General features: G+C 47.0%; 1 protein-coding gene across 1 annotated transcript in view; it reads left to right on the forward strand.

Annotated features, from left to right (window-relative positions):
- Positions 1-1405: 1405 nt before the first annotated feature.
- ITIH5 (inter-alpha-trypsin inhibitor heavy chain 5) overlaps positions 1406-22050 on the forward strand; it is a 135183-nt gene continuing 114538 nt past the window's right edge. Inside the window, exon 1 of the mRNA XM_075345320.1 lies at positions 1406-1658. Within this exon, the coding sequence (XP_075201435.1) occupies positions 1536-1658 (123 nt within the window). The 5' untranslated portion in view covers positions 1406-1535. The remainder of the gene's footprint in view (positions 1659-22050) is intronic.

A 22050-nucleotide genomic window follows, 5' to 3' on the forward strand; every position in this document is an offset into this window, starting at 1 on the left:
AGTCTTTGCCCATAAACTTCTACTTCTCTGTCTATGCTTCTGCGGGTCTTACCCGTACACTGCTGGTTCTTGATCAAGGCACTTTTCTCTTTCTCTCTTTGGCTATCTGCCACGGTCGCTCCCACACTCTGCCCCGTTGCTTCTTCTCTCAGCACCAACAGACTCTCTCTCTACTACTCTCACTCTGCTACAGAGTCCTCTAACCCTCCCCCTAGGCTCTCCTGCCCCTTTCTTCCCTATCACTGTTCCCATGGGGACCACTGTTCCACCCTGACACCTAGTGGGGACACAAGTTACTGCTACAAACACAGATAACATCATATCAACATCTCCGGCTACCCCAGCGTGGGTATCTTCAGGGGGGGAAACTGCTTCTTCGTTCTAGGGGTCCGTCCACCCCTTACAGTGGTACATTGTGACTTCTTGTCTAAGGCTGTGTCCACACATCACACAGTTGAATACAATGGTGGAGCAGGTAGCCGTCAGATCTCTACACCACTGTTCAAAATGTTAGAGACTGAAGAATCTACAGGTCATATGATTGGCAGCAGTAGCAACCAACTCAGCATACAAGCAGGATGAACCAGCAAGGGACATGCTTGTGTTCGGGATTCATAGTGTGCTGGCTTTTGGGGGGAGGGATGTACTATAGGGGAACATCAGACTGTTTGATGGGATCTACCGTAGAGGTATACTATGTGTAGGAGGCTGTGGGAGCATCATACTGTTTTTTGGATTGCGAAGGCATCATGCTATGTGTAGGGGCAGTAAGGCATCAAACTGTATGTTGGGGAGCTATGGGGGCTTTATGCTATGTGTGGGGAATTAACTATGGTGGCATTATATTGTGTGTGGTGGCATCATACTGTTTGTTGGAAAGCTTTGGGGGAAAGTGCATCATGCCCTATCATGGGGACTGTGGGGCATCATGTTATCTGTGAGAAATGTACTTCCGTATACTGTGGAAACATTCTACTGTGTGTGGGGGCTCTAATGTGCTTCTCTAGAAGCAACATTTCTGTGTGGACTCATATAAAGGACTGGACAAAATGAATGGACTATCGTAAAATAAAAATTACCGCTGTCCCGTCTTCTTCTCTTTCAAAGTTAGGAGCTATGAAACATTTGTACTCTTTTTAAGTGACTGCACAGATGATACAGTCTGCATGGAGGGTTGTAATCAGGGAACAGCAGCACTAGCACTGGGATACATTATTCCCATGATGTTACTATCTGAAGTGTAACAGGTGCTGGGAGTCCGGACTCATCATTCATGCAGCTGGCACCAGATCTCAGAAGCCATCATCCACATCTGTAATCTGTACGATACACAGCACACTGCAGGTTTGGTGGAAAGAACATGGATGAGAGGCTGGGGTGAGGTGTGGGAGGGGTGGACTGTGGCTGCCTTCTCCAGTCTCTCAGAGGCATCTCAGCCAGCTCCAGACTGGCAGGTTCCCACTGTACAAGTACAAACCCAGCCACAGACATAGTGCAGTCCTCCCAGGGAGAAGCTCCGCACCCAGAGGATTACCATGGACTTTCTGCCTGGGATCTGCTTCTGCTTCTGCTTTTCTCTTGTCTTGGGAGATCATGAATCGGAGAAAATTGAGAGTAACTTGTTTGAGTTTACAATAAAAAATGGAATTGCGGAGAAAGTGAGTACTTCATGTATATTTTGCAGCACTTGTTTCTTGCTATAATAAGAAAAATCACAGGTTTCGTCATTTTGCTTTAGCTTTTCCATACAACATAAAATAGAAGTCTAATAATAATAATAATAATAATAATCATACATGTGGATATTAATGATTATATGTTGAACTGTCGGATGGTCATTATATCATATTAATCATTGCATAAACATTAAATACATTTTATTTTTCTAAATCTTTTTTTTTTTCCACTTTCAATTAGTGAGTGACTATCGTGTACTAATTAGAAAGTGTAGTAATTTTCCAGCTTCTATCGCATGGCAAATTATCAGTGCGGTTACTATTTGTCATAATGACTTGTTAATACACTTGTAATAATTAGAGCTATACATACAGTTTAGTAAATGTACATGGCTTTTATGCTATTGTTGTAACTAGTAATGCAGTGCAGTTTGCTGTTCTAATCTTGTGTATACAGCTCAGATATAGACACTATTTACCCCAGTTGATAGAAGTTGCACTCAATGGCTACATCCACTATATACAATGTAAGATATATAGCTTCTATAGTGGCCTGTTTTTTAGACTGAAAAACTACCATAGGACAACCATAGGGCTACAATAGAGCTACCATAGGACTACCATAGGGCTACAATAGAGCTACCATAGGGCTACAATAGAGCTACCATAGGACTACCATAGGGCTACAATAGAGCTACCATAGGACTACCATAGGACAACCAGAGGACTATCATAGGATAACCATAGGGCTTCCATAGGACAACCACAGGACAACCATAGGGCTATCATAGGACAACCATAGGGCTACCATAGGACAATCATGTGACTATCATAGGACAACCATGGAACTACCATAGGGCTATCATAGGACAATCATAGGGCTACCATAGGACTACCATGGGACTACCATGGGACTACCATAGAACAATCATGGAACTACTATAGGGCAACCATAGGACTGCCATAGGTCAACCATAGGACTACCATAGGATAACTATAGGACTACCACATAGGACAACCATAGGACAATCATAGAAATACCATTAAACAACCATAGAACTACCATAGGACAACCCTAGGACTACCATAGGGCAACCATAGGAATGCTCTAAGTGATGTTATCCATACAGTGTACTCTAACAGAGGTCCTGATGGCTCATGACATGGCTATTTTACTAATTTGTATTTCAAAAATCACTATTCTGGAGAACCTCTTCTTAGAACCAAATGTACTATGTTCCTCTGTTATTCCTCCTAAAAGTTTAGGAATAGATTGACAACTGTGTGGTACCACTCTCCTTATCAATGGGGGAAGGGGGCTCCTGCCCTGACATTGGCAGCTATCATTGGACAATGACACACCCGCAGCTGGTAAGGTCCACCTGTCAGTTTATTCATATATCTCAGGAAGAATAAGGATTTGTGCCCAGAAAATTCTGCTGGTAGGACAAATGCAGAGTAAAATACGCTAATTTCTGCCTTCTTTTGTTGCATTTTTGCTGTGTTTTTTTTTTTTTTTTTTACAAACGCTGTAAGAATTGGCATGCTGCAGATATAAATCTGCTGTAGAGCTGCAAGGAAAAAGTAAGCAGCACCTCCGTGTTTTCACACCGCCCATGTGTTCATGTGAAGACACATGGAGACATGTCCTTTTTTTTACCAGAAGCACAGATGAAATGCATACAGCTCACGGATGATATCTGTGTGCCGTCCGTGTTAACATTGCAAAGTATAGGAGAAGCTTTAGAATTTTATTCTTCCTTTAATTCTTACCGGAAAAACATGGACGGCACACAGATGACACACGGATGACACACATGTAATCAAGGATGGACAAAACGGACCATGCAACACGTGCGTTTTTAAGGACCAGAGAGATGTCAGGAATCTCATCCACTTTGCTGGTATTAGGAAATGCTTCAGGTTTTTGTGACAAAACTACATGCAAAAAAACACAACAAAAACAATGTGTGCACAGGCCCTTACAGAGGAATGGCATAATGCAGAGCTGAGTCAAGATGCTCCAATATTGCTATAATATAGGGAATACAATCATTGACACCAGGAGTATCTGGAGTCCTGACAAGTTCTTTTACCAAGTGGGTTATGCTCTTTAAATGGTTGACGCGGTTTAGCATTTTAGATGGGAGAATATCGATATTAGGACAAATATTTCTGATTTATACAGTTTCTATGCTTTTTGCCTTAGAAGACTAAACAAAAATACATGGCTCATGTATACCTATGAAATAGGGTTGGTGAAGCTCTACAGATGTGCCTTAGGTCCCCTTGCTACTCTGGAAATGGAATGTGGAGCCCTTAGATTTTTGGCTTATCTCTCCATGTCCATGATAGGAAGCCAGGTCAACTGATCTGGAAAAGCTTTCCATAGATTAAGGTCAGAGAATGTACAATCAACAAACACACCATATCCGGCTCTCACACATCCAAAGATAACACCGCCACACATAATAATAAGGGCTGTAACTTAAGGTCCAGTCACACTAAGCAACTTACCAGCGATCCCAACAACGATAGGGATCGCTGGTAAGTTGCTAGGAGGTTGCTGGTGAGATGTCACACTGCAACGCTCCAGCGATCCCACCAGCAACCTCACCTGGCAGGGATCGCTGGAGCGTGGCTACACAAGTTGCTGGTGAGCTCACCAGCAACCAGTGACAAGCCCCCAGCGCCGCTTGGAAGATGCTGCGCTTGGTAACTAAGGTAAATATCGGGTAACCAACCCGATATTTACCTTGGTTACCACCGCACGGAGCTACACGTGCAGAGAGCAGGGAGCAGCGCACACTGAGCGCTGGCTCCCTGCTCTCCTAGTTACAGCACACATGGGGTTAATTTCCCGATGTGTGCTGTAGCTACATGTGCACAGAGCAGGGAGCAGCGCACAATGCTTAGCGCTGGCTCCTTGCTCTCCTAGTTACAGCACACATGGGGTTAATTAACCCGATGTGTGCTGCAGCTAAATGTGCACACAGCAGGAGCCGGCACTGACAGTGATAGCGGCGGAGGCTGGTATCAAAGGTAAATATCGGGTAACCAAGGACAGGGCTTCTTGGTTACCCGATGTTTACATTGGTTACCAGCCTCCGCAGAAGCCGGCTCCTGCTGCCTGCACATTTAGTTGTTGCTGTCTCGCTGTCACACACAGCGATCTGTGCTTCACAGCGGGACAGCAACAACTAAAAAATGGCCCAGGACATTCAGCAACAACCAACGACCTCACAGCAGGGGCCAGGTTGTTGCTGGATGTCACACACAGCAACATCACTAGCAACATCACAAAAGTTGTTCGTTAGCAGCGATGTTGCTAGCGATGTTGCTAGCGATGTTGCTTAGTGTGACGGGGCCTTTATAGTGCAGTCTAACCTCCTTGATCTAAGCTATGCCTTGTGCTGCTTTAATGGCTTTATAGACATTTAAAGTAAATTTAATTGGTAAAAATGAAATATTATTTTGTCTTTTGTGCTTTATTTTTTACCATTACTAAGATCACTGCTTGCTTTCAGTGAATGGAAAGAACCTTGTTCAAATTTAAAACCTAAGAGATCACTTTTTGATTATAAACCCGATGTAAATCAAGTTGGATAGACCTTTATGCTGTTAACGAACACAAAGTTGTTTACAAAATTGTAATCTGCAGAAAGCAATACACTGCAGCACTTTGATCGCCGCCTCTGCAGTGTGTATGTGTGGAGTGAGCTGTCAGTCACAATCCTGGGGCTGTTTACAGCCGCCGCTTACAGTGCTATATGTGGCGCCCCTGAGGCTTCCGTCGCCACAGGACATTGCACCCCATCCAGAGGTGTGATGCCCCATTCTGGGTGAGGAAAGGAGTGAACGCCGGTCCCCTGGTAAATCCACACTACACCCATTGCTAGGAACACACTGGGACCAGGGAAAGTGGCAGAAAACCTCCCATGCTGCATACTGGGAGGGGCCGTAAGACCCATCCCTGCTCCTATAGGGTAGAACAGAGCAACTGGGGAGGTGGGAGGAGCCATCTGAGAGCAGTCAAAGAGAGGAAGGTCTAGTTTAGTCAGAGAATGAGAGAGAGTGGGGAAGGAGGAGGAGGCCTGCTGGAGGCAGGCAAGGAGGAGAAGAGAAAGGAAAAAGAGCTCCAAGTCAGTCAGGAGCTGAAAGGAAAGAAAGAGACGCTTCCTGGTGAAGATCCTGGGACTCAGAGGGTCCAGGTGACACCAAGCAGAGAACAGAAGGGGTCCCAGGGCCACGGGTAGCTGTAGAGCTGTGGTGGCCTGCTCCACAGGAACATCGGTGGAGGGATCAAGCTGCAACAGGGGACGGTCCCTAGAAACCGGAGGAGTGCAAAATCATCTCCAAACAGTAAAAACCGAGGCCCAGGGAATGTTGTAAACTCCCCGGGCCACAGCCCACAGCAGAACCTCTAGAAAAGGGGTAATCAGCCAACAGGTGACCCCCCAGCCTGGAGGCTGTTGTGGAGGCCAAGCCAGGTTCAACCTACCAAGGCAAGGCTAAGGAAGACAGCAGAAGATAGAGACACTTAAGGGAAGGGTACCGGCTTTTACTCTCAGAATCACCCAGAAACGGCGGAGGTCCCTGACAGGGGTCCCAGCAGTCCAAGGGTCCCTGCAGGACTGTGACAAGAATTGTGAGTAAAGAACTTGAAACTGCACCCTTGAAGTTGCCTCTGTTATTTCATCTGCATAGACACTCACAAGCACCAACTGTGCCCCGGGGCACTGCTCCACCTGTGGGGAGTAGTACCACCATTGCTGCCATATCATCCCCCGGAGGCCTCCTACAGCAGCGGCGGCTTATTAGCCGCATACCACAGGTGGCGTCACGAACACAAACTTTAATTGAAGTCACATATTCTACTGACACCCACCAGGGCCACGGAGCCGGGCCCAGCCACCACTAACTACCACCGGACTAGTCCGGCCCGGCACCGGGTGTCCCATAGCCCTGGGGTGGGCGAGTCATATACGTGGTGACTCAAGCCACTCTGGTCCCCTGTGACTGAAAGCCGGTGGCACTTGGAAGGGAGTAAGTTCATTTTCTCCCAGTAGCCCCACTTTCTTTAAGTCGGCCAGACAACATTGTAACAAAATTTACCTGCATATTGACACTACTGTATATCTGCAGGTCAATAGTGTTTTCTGAGCTAACCGGTCCCTTTAATTCCTGCATGTTTTAAGTGTTGTGTCAGTGCAGCTGTTGGAGTAGCACATATCTGCCAGCACAGTGTAATATTGTAATCAAGAAGGAATGGGATTTCAGATAAGGAATCATTTCTAGCATTCGTTTAACCCCTTAACGACCGCCGATACGCCTTTTAACGGCGGTAAATAAGGGTACTTTTTCCGATCCGCCGCTTTTTAACGGCGGTCGGAAAAAAGGGTCTAGCGCCCCCCAGAGTCAGAAAATTTCCGGGGTCTCAGCTGCCGGGGGTAGCTGAGACCCTGGAGATCATGATTCGGGCCGGTTTTTCCGGTCCCCGCTCACCTGATGACCGGTATACACCGTATACCGATCATCAAGTTATAGTAAATGACCGCGCCGGTAAAAAATGATTTATCTCCCATCTGGCATGATCAAACATGCCAGATGGGAGATAAATCTTTTTCCCGGTTCCCTCCGGTCCCCCGGTGTCCCCAAAGTGCCCCCCCCGACCCCCAAACCCTCCCGAAAATCCAAGATGGCCGCGCGCACCGGCGAGCACAGCAGCGCGCCGGCCGCATTTCCACTGTTCCTATGGTTTCTGTCGTATGTGCCAAAACACATACGACAGAAACCTGCTCCCTAGGCCCTGCCGGGTCCCCCCCTACCCCCCCTGGTGTTCCCCGGTGTCCCCCGGTGTCATACATACCTGTCGGAGCGCTGATCCCCCGCGGCCCCCTCCTCCGGCTCCTTCACAGCAGACTCCGGTCACATGAGCAGAGCGCAGCTGTCAGCTTCCTGTGTTCAGGACGCTGGCTGCTGCTCGGCACTGTGCAGCTGTGACCCAGGGAGGGTGGGTGCAGATTCTTTGCACCCACTCTCCTCAAATGGAGGGTCTGCCCTCCTAGAAAATGGGGGATACGTTCCCTGAACGTGTCCCCTATATTCTAGAAGGTCCAGAGTCGACGTGGGACGTCCAAATGGATTATTGTGGATTTTTTTTTTCTTTTCAATAAATTGGTCAATCAGGGAATGTTTGGGGGAGTGTTTTTTCAAATAAATTTTTTTTTGTTGTCAATTTTTTTTTTATTACTGTCAATTAGTTATGTCGGGTATCTGATAGACGCTGTGACATAACTAATTGCTGGGCTTGATGCCAGGTGACATTACACACCTGGTATCAACCCCATTCATTACCACGTTAGCCAACGCACCAGGGCGCGGGATGAGCTGGGGCGAAGCGCCAGAATTGGCGCATCTAATGGATGCGCCACTTCTGGGGCGGCTGCAGCCTGCTATTTTTAGGCTGGGAAGAGTCCAATAACCGTGGCTCTTCCCATCCTGAGAATACCAGACCCCAGCTGTCAGCTTCACCTTGGCTGGTGATCTAATTGGGGGGACCCCACGTTTGTTTTTTTTTTTTTAATTATTTATTTATAAATAATTAAAAAAAAAAACAGCTTGGGGAGCCCTCCAAATTGATCACCAGACAAGATGAAGCTGTCAGCTGTGGTTTGCAGGCTACAGCTGTCTGCTTTACCCTAGCTGGCTATCAAAAATAGGGGGGACCCCACGTCATTTATTTTAATTCTTTTTTTTTTTTTTGGGCTAAATACAAGGCTAGGCATCCTTTAGTATCACATGAAAGGCACTAAAGGGCGCCAGCTTAGAATATGCAGGGGGGTGGGACGTTATATATGTTTGACATCTATCCATTCATCCATTGTAGCATTTTACGCTGTGTGCCCACAATCAGGGTTTGCAACGTTTTGGGCGCAGAGTGTTTTCCCTGCGTCCATAACGCTGCGTTGTGCAGTAGAAGCACAGTGGCAGGATTTTTAGAAATCCCGTGCCCACTGTGTTTCTTTTCTCCGCAGCATAAATCGACCTGTGGCGCAGCTTCCCGAGCCTCAGCATGTCAATTTATGCTGCGGAGATGAGTGTTCTTTGCAGGTAGAATAGAACTAAAGTCCACAGCAGCCTGAACCCAAATCGTGGGCATGGGCAGCTGCGTTCTCCCGTGGACAACACTCACATTTCTGCAGGAGGCTGACACTGGGTACTAGACGCCGTGTCGCTGGATCATGGCCACATAGCCTAAAGGCTACTTTACACGCTGCGATATCGGTCCCGATATCGCTAGCGTGGGTACCCGCCCCCATCTGTTGTGCGACACGGGCAAATCGCTGCCCGTGCCGCACAACATCGCGCAGACCCGTCACACATACTTACCTGCCCGGCGACGTCGCTGTGACCGGCGAACCGCCTCCTTTCTAAGGGGGCGGTCCGTGTGGCGTCACAGTGACGTCACTGAGCGGCCGCCCAATAGAAGCGGAGGGGCGGAGATGAGTGGCTGGAACATCCCGCCCACCTCCTTCCTTCCTCATAGCGGCCGGGAGGCAGGTAAGGAGAGGTTCCTCGTTCCTGCGGCGTCACACATAGCGATGTGTGCTGCCGCAGGAGCGACGAACTACATCGTTACTGCTGCAACGATGCAAAATCGCTCATCGGTGTCACACGCAGCAACATCGCTAATGCGGCCGGATGTGCGTCACCAATTCCGTGACCCTAACGACTCCGCATTAGCGATGTCGCAGCATGTAAAGCCCCCTTAACAGTGAGAAATTTGTTGCTACAGCAACAGTTTTGTGAAGTACCTGTGGATTCAAAATGTTTACTATACTCCTGAATAAAATCCTTGAGGGGTCCAGTTTCCAAAATGAGGTCACTTGTGGGGGGTTTCTGATGTATAGGTGCCCAAGGGGCCCTGCTAATGTGACATGGTGCGCGCAATTTACTTCAACTTTTCCAAAATTCAAATGGTGCTCCTTCCATTCCAAGCCCTCCCATTTATCCAAACAAAGGTTTTTGGCCACATGTGGGGTATCCCTGCGCTCATAAGAAATTAGATAACCTGTGGGGTACACGTTTTGTTGTTGCCTCTTGAAAAAGTGAAAAATGTGTCGCTAAAGCAACATTTTTGTGAAAAAAATGAAAATTTCAATATGGCAACCTAAGCTTATCAAATTCTGTGAAGTATTCGTGGATTCAAAATGTTCAATATACACCTAGATTAAAGCCTTGAGGGGTCTTATTTCCAGAATGGGGTCACTTGTGGGGGACCTCCACTGCTTAGGCACCTCAGGGGTTCTCCTAATGCAACATGGCGTCCGCTATTGATTCCAGCCAATTTTGCAGTCAAATTGCACTCCTTCTCTTCTGAGCCCTGTAGTGTGCCCAAACAGTTGATTTCCACCACATACAAGATATCAACAAACTCAGGAGAAATTGCGCAATAAATTTCATGGTGATTTTTTTCCTGTTACCCTTGTGAAAAAAAAAGCTACCTGGTTGAAGTAACAATTTTGTGGTAAAATTTTATTTTTTTATTTTCATGGCTCAACGTTATAAACTTCTGTAAAGCACCTGGAGGTTCAGGGTACTCACCAAACATCAAGATAAATTCCTTGAGGGGCCTAGTTTCCAATATGGGGTCACTTGTGGTGTTTTTTTGCTGTTTACGTACCTTAGGGGTCCTCCAAATGCGACATGGTGCCCGCAATCTTTTTCAGCCAAATTTCCTTTCCAAAATTCAAATATTGCTCCTTCCGTTCCAAGCCATCCCATTTCTCCAAACAAAGGTTTCAGACCACAAGTGAGGTATCACCGCGCTCATAAAAAAGTGGGTAACAAACATTGGGGTCAAATTTTTGGAATTACCTCTTGAAAAAGTGAAAAAATTGATGCTAAAGCAACATTTTTGAGAAAAAAATGAAAATTTTCAATGTGACAACGTAACGTTATCAAAATCTGTGAAGTACCTGTGGATCCAAAATGCTCACTATACCCCTAGATAGAAGCCTTAAGGGGTCTAGTTTCCAAAATGGTGTCACTTGTAAGGGGTTTCTGCTGTTTAGGTACCTTAGCGGACATGTAAATGCAACATGGTGCCCGCAATCTATTTCAGCCAAATTTGCTTTCCAAAATTCAAATATTGCTCCTTCTGTTCCGAGCCCTCCCATTTGTCCAAACAAAGGTTTCTGACCACATGTGGGGTATTGGCGCGTTCATAAGAAAGTGGGTAACAAGTTTTGGGGTTCATTTTGTTGTGTTATTTCTTCTAAAAGTGAATAAATTTGGGGTAGAGCAACATTTTAGGTAAAATTTTATTTTTTGCTTTTTTTCATTCCACTTTGCTTTAGTTCCTGTGAAGCACCTGAAGGGTTAATAAACTTCTTGGATGTGGTTTTGAGTACTTTGAGGGGTTCTGTTTTGAGAATGGTGTCACTTTTGGGTATTTTCTGTCATCTAGGCCTCTCAAAGTCACTTCAAATGTGATGTGGTCCCTAAAAAAATGGTTTTGTGAATTTTGTTGAAAAAATGGGAAATTGCTGATGAACTTTGACCCCTTCTAACTTCCTAACCCCAAAACATTTTGTTTCAGAAATTGCGCTAATGTAAAGTAGACATGTGGGAAATGTTATTTATTAACTGTTTTGTGTGACATAACTCTCTGGGTTAAGGGCATAAAAATTAAAAGTTTGAAAATTGCAAAATTTTCAAAATTTTCATCAAATTTCCGTTTTTTTCACAAATAAAAGCAAAAAATATTGTTCTAAATTTATAACTATCATGAAGTACAATATGTCACGAAAAAACAATGTCAGAATCACCGGGATCCGTTGAAGCGTTCCAGAGTTATGACCTCATAAAGTGACACTGGTCAGAATTGCAAAAAATGGCCTGGTCATTAAGTACAAAACTGGCTTCGTCCTAAAGGGGTTAATGGTGCATTTATTTATTTATTGGCCTGTGTAAACATGCCGCCTATCACCAGGCAATTGAGTACAATGCTTATTTGTTGAGTGATTGGACCACTTACAAAAATTATTGACAGCCCATAAGCCAGTGAAAACAGGAGTTGATGATGCTGGTTGTGGACAGAATGATAATATTAACCTAAAGGTCCAGTCACACTAAAGGTCCAGTCACACTAAGCAACTTACCAGCGATCCCAACAACGATAGGCATCGCTGGTAAGTTGCTAGGAGGTTGCTGGTGAGATGTCACAATGCGACGCTCCAGCGATCCCACCAGCAACCTGACCTGGCAGGGATCGCTGGAGCGTCGCTACACGAGTTGCTGGTGAGCTCACCAGCAACCAGTGACCAGCCCCCAGCGCCGCGTGGAAGATGCTGCGCTTGGTAACTAAGGTAAATATCGGGTAACCAACCCGATATTTACCTTGGTTACCAGTGCAAGCAGCTACACGTGCAGAGAGCAGGGAGCAGCGGACACTGAGCGCTGGCTCCCTGCTCTCCTAGTTACAGCACACATCGGGTTAATTACCCGATGTGTGCTGCAGCTAAATGTGCACAGAGCAGGGAGCAGCGCACAATGCTTAGCGCTGGCTCCCTGCTCTCCTAGCTACAGCACACATCGGGTTAATTACCCGATGTGTGCTGCAGCTAAATGTGCACAGAGCAGGGAGCAGCGCACAATGCTTAGCGCTGGCTCCCTGCTCTCCTAGCTACAGCACACATCGGGTTAATTAACCCGATGTGTCCTGCAGCTACATGTGCACAGAGCAGGAGCCGGCAGCACAGGCAGTGACAGCGGCGGAGGCTGATAACAAAGGTAAATATCGGGTAACCAAGGACAGGGCTTCTTGGTTACCCGATGTTTACATTGGTTACCAGCCTCCGCAGAAGCCGGCTCCTGCTGCCTGCACATTTAGTTGTTGCTGTCTCGCTGTCACACACAGCGATCTGTGCTTCACAGCGGGACAGCAACAACTAAAAAATGGCCCAGGACATTCAGCAACAACCAACGACCTCACAGCAGGGGCCAGGTTGTTGCTGGATGTCACACACAGCAACATCGCTAGCAACGTCACAAAAGTTGTTCGTTAGCAGCGATGTTGCTAGCGATGTTGCTTAGTGTGACGGGGCCTTAAGCAACTTACCAGCGATCCCAACAACGATAGGGATCGCTGGTAAGTTGCTAGGAGGTTGCTGGTGAGATGTCACACTGCGACGCTCCAGCGATCCCACCAGCAACCTGACCTGGCAGGGATCGCTGGAGCGTCGCTACACGAGTTGCTGGTGAGCTCACCAGCAACCAATGACCAGCCCCCAGCGCCGCGTGGAAGATGCTGCGCTTGGTAACTAAGGTAAATATCGGGTAACCAACCCGATATTTACCTTGGTTACCAGCGCACGGAGCTACACGTGCAGAGAGCAGGGAGCAGCGCACACTGAGCGCTGGCTCCCTGCTCTCCTAGTTACAGCACACATCGGGTTAATTACCCGATGTGTACTGCAGCTACATGTGCAGAGAGCAGGGAGCAGCGCACACTGCTTAGCGCTAGCTCCCTGCTCTCCTAGTTACAGTACACATAGGGTTAATTACCCGATGTGTACTGCAGCTACATGTGCACAGAGCAGGGAGCAGCGCAAACTGCTTAGCGCTGGCTCCCTGCTCTCCTAGTTACAGCACACATCGGGTTAATTACCCGATGTGTACTGCAGCTACATGTGCAGAGAGCAGGGAGCAGCGCACACTGCTTAGCGCTGACTCCCTGCTCTCCTAGTTACAGCACACATCGGGTTAATTACCCGATGTGTGCTGCAGCTACATGTGCACAGAGCAGGGAGCAGCACACAATGCTTAGCGCTGGCTCCCTGCTCTCCTAGCTACAGCACACATCGGGTTAATTAACCCGATGTGTCCTGCAGCTACATGTGCACAGAGCAGGAGCCGGCACTGACAGTGAGAGCGGCGGAGGCTGGTAACAAAGGTAAATATCGGGTAACCAAGGACAGGGCTTCTTGGTTACCCGATGTTTACTGTGGTTACCAGCCTCCGCAGAAGCCGGCTCCTGCTGCCTGCACATTTAGTTGTTGCTGTCTCGCTGTCACACACAGCGATCTGTGCTTCACAGCGGGACAGCAACAACTAAAAAATGGCCCAGGACATTCAGCAACAACCAACGACCTCACAGCAGGGGCCAGGTTGTTGCTGGATGTCACACACAGCAACATCGCTAGCAACGTCACAAAAGTTGTTCGTTAGCAGCGATGTTACTAGCGATGTTGCTTAGTGTGACGGGGCCTTTAGAACGCGCAACCATAGAAAACAAGTAACCTAGCAGGCCTGTGAGGCCCCAGGAACCATCTTTCTGTTCTCCTCAGCATCCGTCAGCCTGTATAGAAGCAGAGATGGAGTTGGATGTGGCTGATCAGTATTTGTTAAGGTGCTTTAAAAGTAAGACCCTTAGGCTAAGTGGGCACATTAAAGCCATGTGAATGCTCACACAAATGCTCCCACCTGAGGATCCGGCTATGCCAAGGCCTGTGAGGGTCTTCACCACCATGAGGAATTATATGGATTATGATGTTGTGTTCTAAGGTCTGGACACTAGACTCAAAGCCCATTAGTGAAGTACCACTGTATAGTTTCAGTAAGTGGACAGACATCCAACCATTGCTTTATTTCTGTGCTTTGACTGATTTTGCTGTATATTAAGACAGCAAAGTTGAATGTACCTTGCTTTGAACCTAATCTACTATGTTGAAGTCATAGTTTTTCTTTTGCCAACCATCTTTCCCAGAAGATGGTGATGCCATGAGTTATTTTGCAAATTTGTCATAGTACATATCTGTCACAGCCATCTCTTACTAGAGACTTGTGACAGGATCTGAGCCAGATTCTTTCTTTGCCATCTAAAACTCCTCACATTAAACATATTACTTTTCTTTTGGTGCAAAAAGGTTTAATGTCAGTTATGCTGTCCAGCAGATTCTGACTCTTGGCCTCGGGTGCTTCCGGTTGGTGACCACTCAATTCCCCTATATATTGTCACATCTCCCAGTAAAGGGTGCCAGTTATTCTGAATCCATTCTGTAGCTAGGCCTTGAGGTGGAACGAGCTGCTGAAGCTCTTGTTGCTATAAAGCAGTGTAGGCTGAAGTCCTGGTGTCTCACTACAGCCATGAAGCTGGGCTTATCCTTGTTGTTTTCCCTGTCTGTTTTACCTTTCCCTTCATATTGTATTAACGCAGAGGTGGGACTAGTGATCCTTACCTGCCAGCTCACTAGCTAGGATTTACTGTAGGGTCTTTCAGGGCTTCAGGTATCCTTCTCAGCGACAGGTGAGGAACCTGTATAGGGACTGGCTAGTAGTGCAGGGTGCAGCTATAGGTGAGTGCAAGAGGTGTCCCATCTTTCCCCTCTCTAACATCAGGGCCCACCGTTGTTTATGTGTCATCGGTGTAACTCGTTTGTTGTGGTGAACCCCTTCTTGTTGTGTGATCCTCCCCAAGTCAATGCTTGGCAATATCAATGAGTTCATATAGAGGAAGGGACATTATTACGTCATCAACAGTTGAGTGTGCCATGTAACCAGAGCTAGTTTGCTATGTAACATAGTTATGATCTGTGGTATATTTCCACTTCGTGGCTTGATTGACTTATTCATTTTCTTCTCATCAGAGTCTTATTGTTGCCAAAATACACTGGCTCACGGAAAACTTCAGAAACTCAGTGGGTGATAGGATACTGTCTGAGAGGATTCATTGACATATAGTTTTAAAGACCTCAAATACATGAAATCGTTACGTTCTAACAACAATTGTATTGTGTTACATGTGGAGGACATGTGTTTCACATGTTTTATCCGTTCATTTGCCCATTAAAAATGAAAGTGGATTGTCAAACTTAATATACACATAAATACTAATAGCAGTGGCATCCTCCAGAATTGATGTAATTATTTCATATATTTATAGTTTCACTAGAAGGTGGCCCGATTCTAACGCATCGGGTATTCTAGAATTTATTGTGTAGTTAATGTATGATTTTTGTTATATATATCGATGTTGTTGTGTGTAGTTGCCAGTGTTTGTGTAGGGCACTGTAAATGTTCTGGGTGTTGTCTGGGTGGGGGTGTGTGTGAGAGCGATGTTGTATGTGTGTTGCGTTGTTTGTGGAGCACTGTGTGTCTACAGCGTTCTGTGTGTGTGGTGCTGTGTGTGTTGCGCGGTTTGTGTGGGTGTGGAGTGCGTGTGTGTGTTTTGGGTGAGGTATGTTTTGTGCAGTGTGTGTGTTGCACGGTATATGTGTATATTTGTGTATGCCGCGGTGTTTGTGTGTTGAGTGTTGTGTGTGTGCGGCGTTGTCTGTGTAGGGCGGCGTTTGTGGTTCCCAGTGTGTGTGTGGTGTGTTGTGCGGTGCGCGTGTGGCGCTGTGTGCGTGTTTTGGGAGGAGGTGTGCACCCCCATCGTGCTCCATCCCTTATGCTGCGCACCCCTCATCGTGCTCCATCCCCCATGCTGCGCACCCCCCATCGTGCTCCATCCCCCATGCTGCGCACCCCGCATCGTGCTCCATCCCCCATGCTGCGCACCCCCCATCGTGCTCCATCCCCCATCATGTCCATCCCCCATGCTGCGCACCCCCCATCGTGCTCCATCCCCCATGCTGCGCACTCCCATCGTGCTCCATCCCCCATGCTGCGCACTCCCCATTGTGCTCCATCCCCCATGCTGCGCACCCCCCATCGTGCTCCATCCCCAATGCTGCGCACCCCCATCGTGCTCCATCCCCCATGCTGCGCACTTCCCATTGTGCTCCATCCCCCATGCTGCGCACTCCCCATCGTGCTCCATCCTCCATGCTGCGCACTCCCCATCATGCTCCATCCCCCATGCTGCGCACCCCCCATCGTGCTCCATCCCTCATGCTGCGCACCCCCCATCGTGCTCCATCCCCCATGCTGCGCACTCCCCATCGTGCTCCACAGTCACACATCTGATCGCATACACTCACACCCCACTTCTCCCTGTGCCCTCCGGTGGGCGGTCCCAGCAGCTGTGCTGCATGCCGTGCTCCTCTGCCGACACTCACAGATCCAATCGCATACACTCACACATCAGAACACACGCACACACCCGATCGCATACATGCACACACCCGATCGCATACACGCACACACCCGATCGCATACACGCACACACCCGATCGCATACATGCACACACCCGATCGCATACACGCACACACCCGATCGCATACACGCACACACACACACACACACACACACACACACACTGACGATATCGCACATACGCGCTCACACACACAACATCCGGAGATACCACATGCTTCCGGCCATGTGATCCTCCGGCAGGTCCTGGAAGGTCACTGGACGCACAGTGTCGCCGCCAAGAAGTAAGCGATATCACTGGATGTTGTTGTGTGTGGATGCGATCTGATGTGTGTGTGAGAGTGAGTGAGTGTGATCTGATGTGTGTGTGTCTGTTCTTATGTGTGTGTGTGTGTGTGTGTGTGTGTGTGTGTGTGTGTTCCGCCGCTGCAGGATCTTGATGCGCTCACCTGCTCCCGGTCGGCGTCTGGTAAGTATGACTGCGGGGTCTTCTTTCTTCTGTCTTCTCTCTTCTGGGGGTGCCCGTGCCTATAATGAAGTGTCTTGCAGTGTCTTTAACTCTTTCACCGCTGCATGACACTTCATTATTGACCGCAGCGTGTACCGGGAGCCGGTGTACGCTGGAGCGGGGCTGAGCGGGCGAGGCGTCAGCGTATGCCGGCTCCCTGCACATGTGTACCGGGAGCCGGTGTACGCCGGAGCGGGCGATGCGTGCGGAGGTCTGGGGCGAGCGGCTAATCCATGTGGGGGGCGGGGCCAGGCCGAGGCGAGCGGCCAATCCGTGGGGGGGGGCGGTGCCAGGCCGAGCCCAGAGCGGCTAATCCATGCGGGGGGGCGGGGCCAGGCCGAGGCGAGCGGCCAATCCATGGGGGGGGCGGGGCCAGGCCGAGCCCAGAGGCCAATCCGACAGTTGTCACTTTTATGACACTTACGGTGACACTGTCACGTGACACAATTTTGGAGCAAGACAGACAGAATAAGGCAATTATATATATAGATTACAAATTACTAGGTTCCTATAATTACTACATTTCCTAACTATGGCCTGTTCAGGGTTTGTCCACTTTTAAACAGCCCCTTTCCAAATGTATCTTTATTTTGTAGTTGGACATATCTTTCCACATTCACTATGATTAACCTATTAAGAAGGCAATAGAAATTAGAGAATGATCTAATATAAAATCATATAGAGAGCAACGGCATATGAGCCTCGCACTTTTATCATTAGATCCTGAAGTCTGCATTAAACACTATATCTAAGATGATCACACTTACCACTCTGCTCTAGTGGAGTATTATTAACAAGCCACAGACGAGGTATACTCAAGAAAATAGGCAGCACTTGATAGGGGACACTGGGGTCAGAGATCATGACTGCAAAGGGCTCTTTACATATTGCAATTATCATGAGTTTTATACAAATGATCATTTATGCAATTGCACGTTATCCCTTCTCTCGTACATTATTGTTGGCAGCACTTCGCACAATTTTATGTCTGCACAAAGAATGGGTCATTCTATTGCTGGCCATAATTACATAGGGCAATTATCTGGAATGTTCATATTAGGGGTTCGCTCACACTGGCGAGCATTGTCTCATGTGGGTTAATCTGATGGATTATGCAAATGACCCTCGGCTCAAACTCTGCTGTGAACGTGAGCCAAGTGTCATTTCATTCACTGTGCTTCGATGATCTCTGGGGTGCGAATCAGAGCATAGGTAAGGAGTAAAGGGAGAAATGAATCTCTCCACCTTCTCCATTGTCTGTGTTGGTGTATACTGAACTGCATTGATGACATCCGAGTGCAGTCCAATGTTTTGCACACACCCATAGACTTGAATGGGTGTGCACTTATCCAATTTATACACCAATTATTTAGGTGATCATCGCCCCAATATAAGGGCTTTACTTTAGAATGCCCTACTCTACGAGGTGAAAAACGAAGATTCATAGACAACATCTTACATAGGTCTGATACTTAATTGGTTACCTATATTTTAGTTTTAAAAACATCTGCTATGGCTCCCACCTCGGAGCGGTGACTGTCCTCTGCAGTCAGTGATTGGCTTCAGTGGTCATGTGATGTCCTCATGTAAACCAAGACTGGGAGTGTGATTGAGTTGCTGGAGGACTTTTATCCTTCATAAGATGAATAAGTCAGTAAGTTTTCAGATTCTTATGTGGGTTTAATAAGAAATTTAATATCCCAGCTGGTCAGAGGGATTGTTTTTTTCCTTTCTCTAAACCACACAGCTAGGTTGGGGGAAAGGAGTGAACCTGTGCCCTTTTACAACATAAGTAATTCATTTATTAACAGCTTAACAACCGCGGGCAGTAATATTGTGCAAAGCGATCAGATTGTTGATCCTTATAGCCCCCTAGGGGGACTAGTAAAATAAAAAAAAAGTAAAAAAAAGTTTTAAAAAATAAAAAAAACCAACAAAAACTTAAACGTTCAAATCACCCCCCTTTTGCCCCATTGAAAATTAAAGGGTTAAAAAAAAATAAATATACACATATTTGGTATCGCCACGTTCAGAAACGCCCGCTCTATCAAAATATAAAATCAATTAATCTGATGAGTAAACGGCGTAGAGGCAAAAAAATTCCAAACACCAAAATTATGTTTTTCAGTTGCCACAAATTGTGCGCAAAATGCAATAACAGGCGATCAAAATGTAGCATCTGCGCAAAAATGATACCGTTACAAACATCAGCTCAAGATGCAAAAAATAAGCAGTCGCTGAGCCATAGATCCCAAAAAATGAGAACGCTACGGGTCACGGAATATGGCGTACAATGTGCAATTTTCTTTTAACCCCTTATATAAAAGTAAACCTATATATGTTTGGTGTCTACGAACTCACACTAACCTGAGGCATCACACCCACATATCAGTTTTACCATATATTGAACACAGTTAATAAAATATCTAAAAAACAATAGTGCTATCGCACTTTTTTTGCATTTGGAATTTTTTTTCAGTTTTCCAGTACGCTATATGGTAAAATTTATGGTTTCATTTAAAAGTGCAGCTTGTTCCACAAAAAATGAGCCCTCACATGACCATATTGACTGAAAAATAAAAAAGTTACGTCTCTTGGAAGAAGAATGGTGAAAAAAACCCGAAAAGCGAAAAATCGGCTGATCGTGAAGGGGTTAAAATAAACACTGTGCCATGTTAGATTGGTTAGATGTACCATTAAGATGTTAACAAAATTGTTTCTATAGTAGTTTGTTGACAGTGAACATTTCAGCAATGCACTAGATTAACCTGATTAAACTTTACTAACATCACTTTTCTCAGCTAAAATGTATACCGTAATAATCTGCGACTACACTCAAAATGATTGTCAAATGTCATTTAATATTAAAAGAGGGAGAGCCAGCACTGCTTGACAATGGTATGCAACAAATAAAGTGTAAATTCACAAATTCATTTCAACTGTACTATATGATGATATAAATGAGATTTTTAGCAAACAATTGATCAATTTTTTCAGCCAGCCCTGCCACGTCAAATCTCAATAGGGGGACACTGTACTCTATATTTTATATTTCCTTGGTTTCTATCAACATTAAATATTGGTGGCTGTTCACACTCAACCACCCCACCCTTTTCCACAGGCTTTGTTAAAGGGGTTGTCCGGCTTTTTTGACTTTTTTTATTATTACCCTATTGGGCTACATTGGGGCAGGTAAGAAGATCACTTACCTGCCCTGCTGGCAGCCCCTCTCCCCCGGCTCAGAGTGGTCATGTGACCGCTCCTGGCGAGATTTTGCAAATCTGGGAACAGCTTGTTGCCGCCCTGCTGGGCTGTACAGTGCGTGGAGTCTCCGCCCTCCTTCCCTGCACCCTCCCACACATTCCCCCGCACCCCGTACTCTCCCCGCAACCTCCCCAGCACTGCTGTGGGGTCTGTGACCTGGGGGAGAGGCCTGGCATCAACTGTCCACGGTGTCACCGCCAGCATCGGGGCCCCCTGCTCAGGATCGCAGGAGTGCCTGTGCAGTTAGTGTCCCGCTCCAGCCCCGCGGCTGCCCGCACTGCATTATCAGTAGTGCTGGCAGCCGCGGTGATGACGAGCGCTGCTGTCAGGAGCTTAGATGAGATCATTAACTGCTGTGACGATCCCCTGCTCTCCTGACGTCAGCGCTGTCACTGCCTTCCTTGCCCGCCGCGTTCTCACATCAAGTCTCACGGGCGGCCCGAGACTGTGACTAGTGGTGACGTCACGGGCTCCCGCGATTCTTCGCTGTGAACGCGGCGGGCATAGAAGTCAGTGACAGCGCTGACGTCAGGAGGCAGGAGATCGTCACCGCAGGTAATGATCTCATCTAACCTCCTGACAGCAGCGTTCGTCATCCCCTGCAGTGACCTGGGCTATTGATGTTAGCTCAGGACACTGCATTGCTCTCCCAGCCAATGGGGAACATTCTGTTCTTCATTGACTGGGACAGTGACTATGGTATGGATATGGATGGCGTCGTGGGATCCCCTTATTGGATTATGCTGGACCCGGATTTGATTGTTCTTTTCAATAAATTGGTGAAAGAGGGAATGTTTTGGGGAGTGTTTTTTCAAATAAAAATTTTTTTGTTTATTTTTTTTTAATTACTGACTGGGTTTGTGATGTCGGGTATCTGATAGACGCGTGACATCACTAACCACAGGGCCTGATGTCAGGTGACATTACACATCTGGCATCAACCCCATATATTACCCCGTTTGCCACCGCACCAGGGCACGGGATGAGCTGGGGCGAAGCGCCAGGATTGGCGCATCTAATGGATGCGCCACTTCTGGGGTGGCTGCGGCCTGCTATTTTTAGGCTGGGGAGTGTCCAATAACAGTGGACCTCCCTAGTCTGAGAATACCAGACCACAGCTGTCCGCTTTACCTTGGCTGGTGATCCAATTTGGGGGGGACCTCATGTTTTTTGTTTTAAATTATTTATTTAATTTAAAATAACAGTGTGGGGTGCCCTCTGTTTTGGATTACCAGACAAGGTGAAGCGGACAGCTGTGGTCTACAGGCTGCAGCCGTCTGCTTTACCTTAGCTGGCTACAAAAGATAGGGGGGATCCCACGACGTTTTTTTTTTAAATTTTATTTTTTTTTTTATTTTTTGGCTAAATACAAGGCTAAGCACCCCTTAGTGCCACATGAAAGTCACTAAAGGTATGCCAGCTTAGAATATGCAGGGGGTGGGACATCATATATGTCTTTCTCATCTATTATCTATCTATCTATCTATCTATCTATCCCC

The sequence above is a fragment of the Anomaloglossus baeobatrachus genome, chromosome 4 (assembly GCF_048569485.1).
Source record: "Anomaloglossus baeobatrachus isolate aAnoBae1 chromosome 4, aAnoBae1.hap1, whole genome shotgun sequence".
Lineage (NCBI taxonomy): Eukaryota > Metazoa > Chordata > Amphibia > Anura > Aromobatidae > Anomaloglossus > Anomaloglossus baeobatrachus.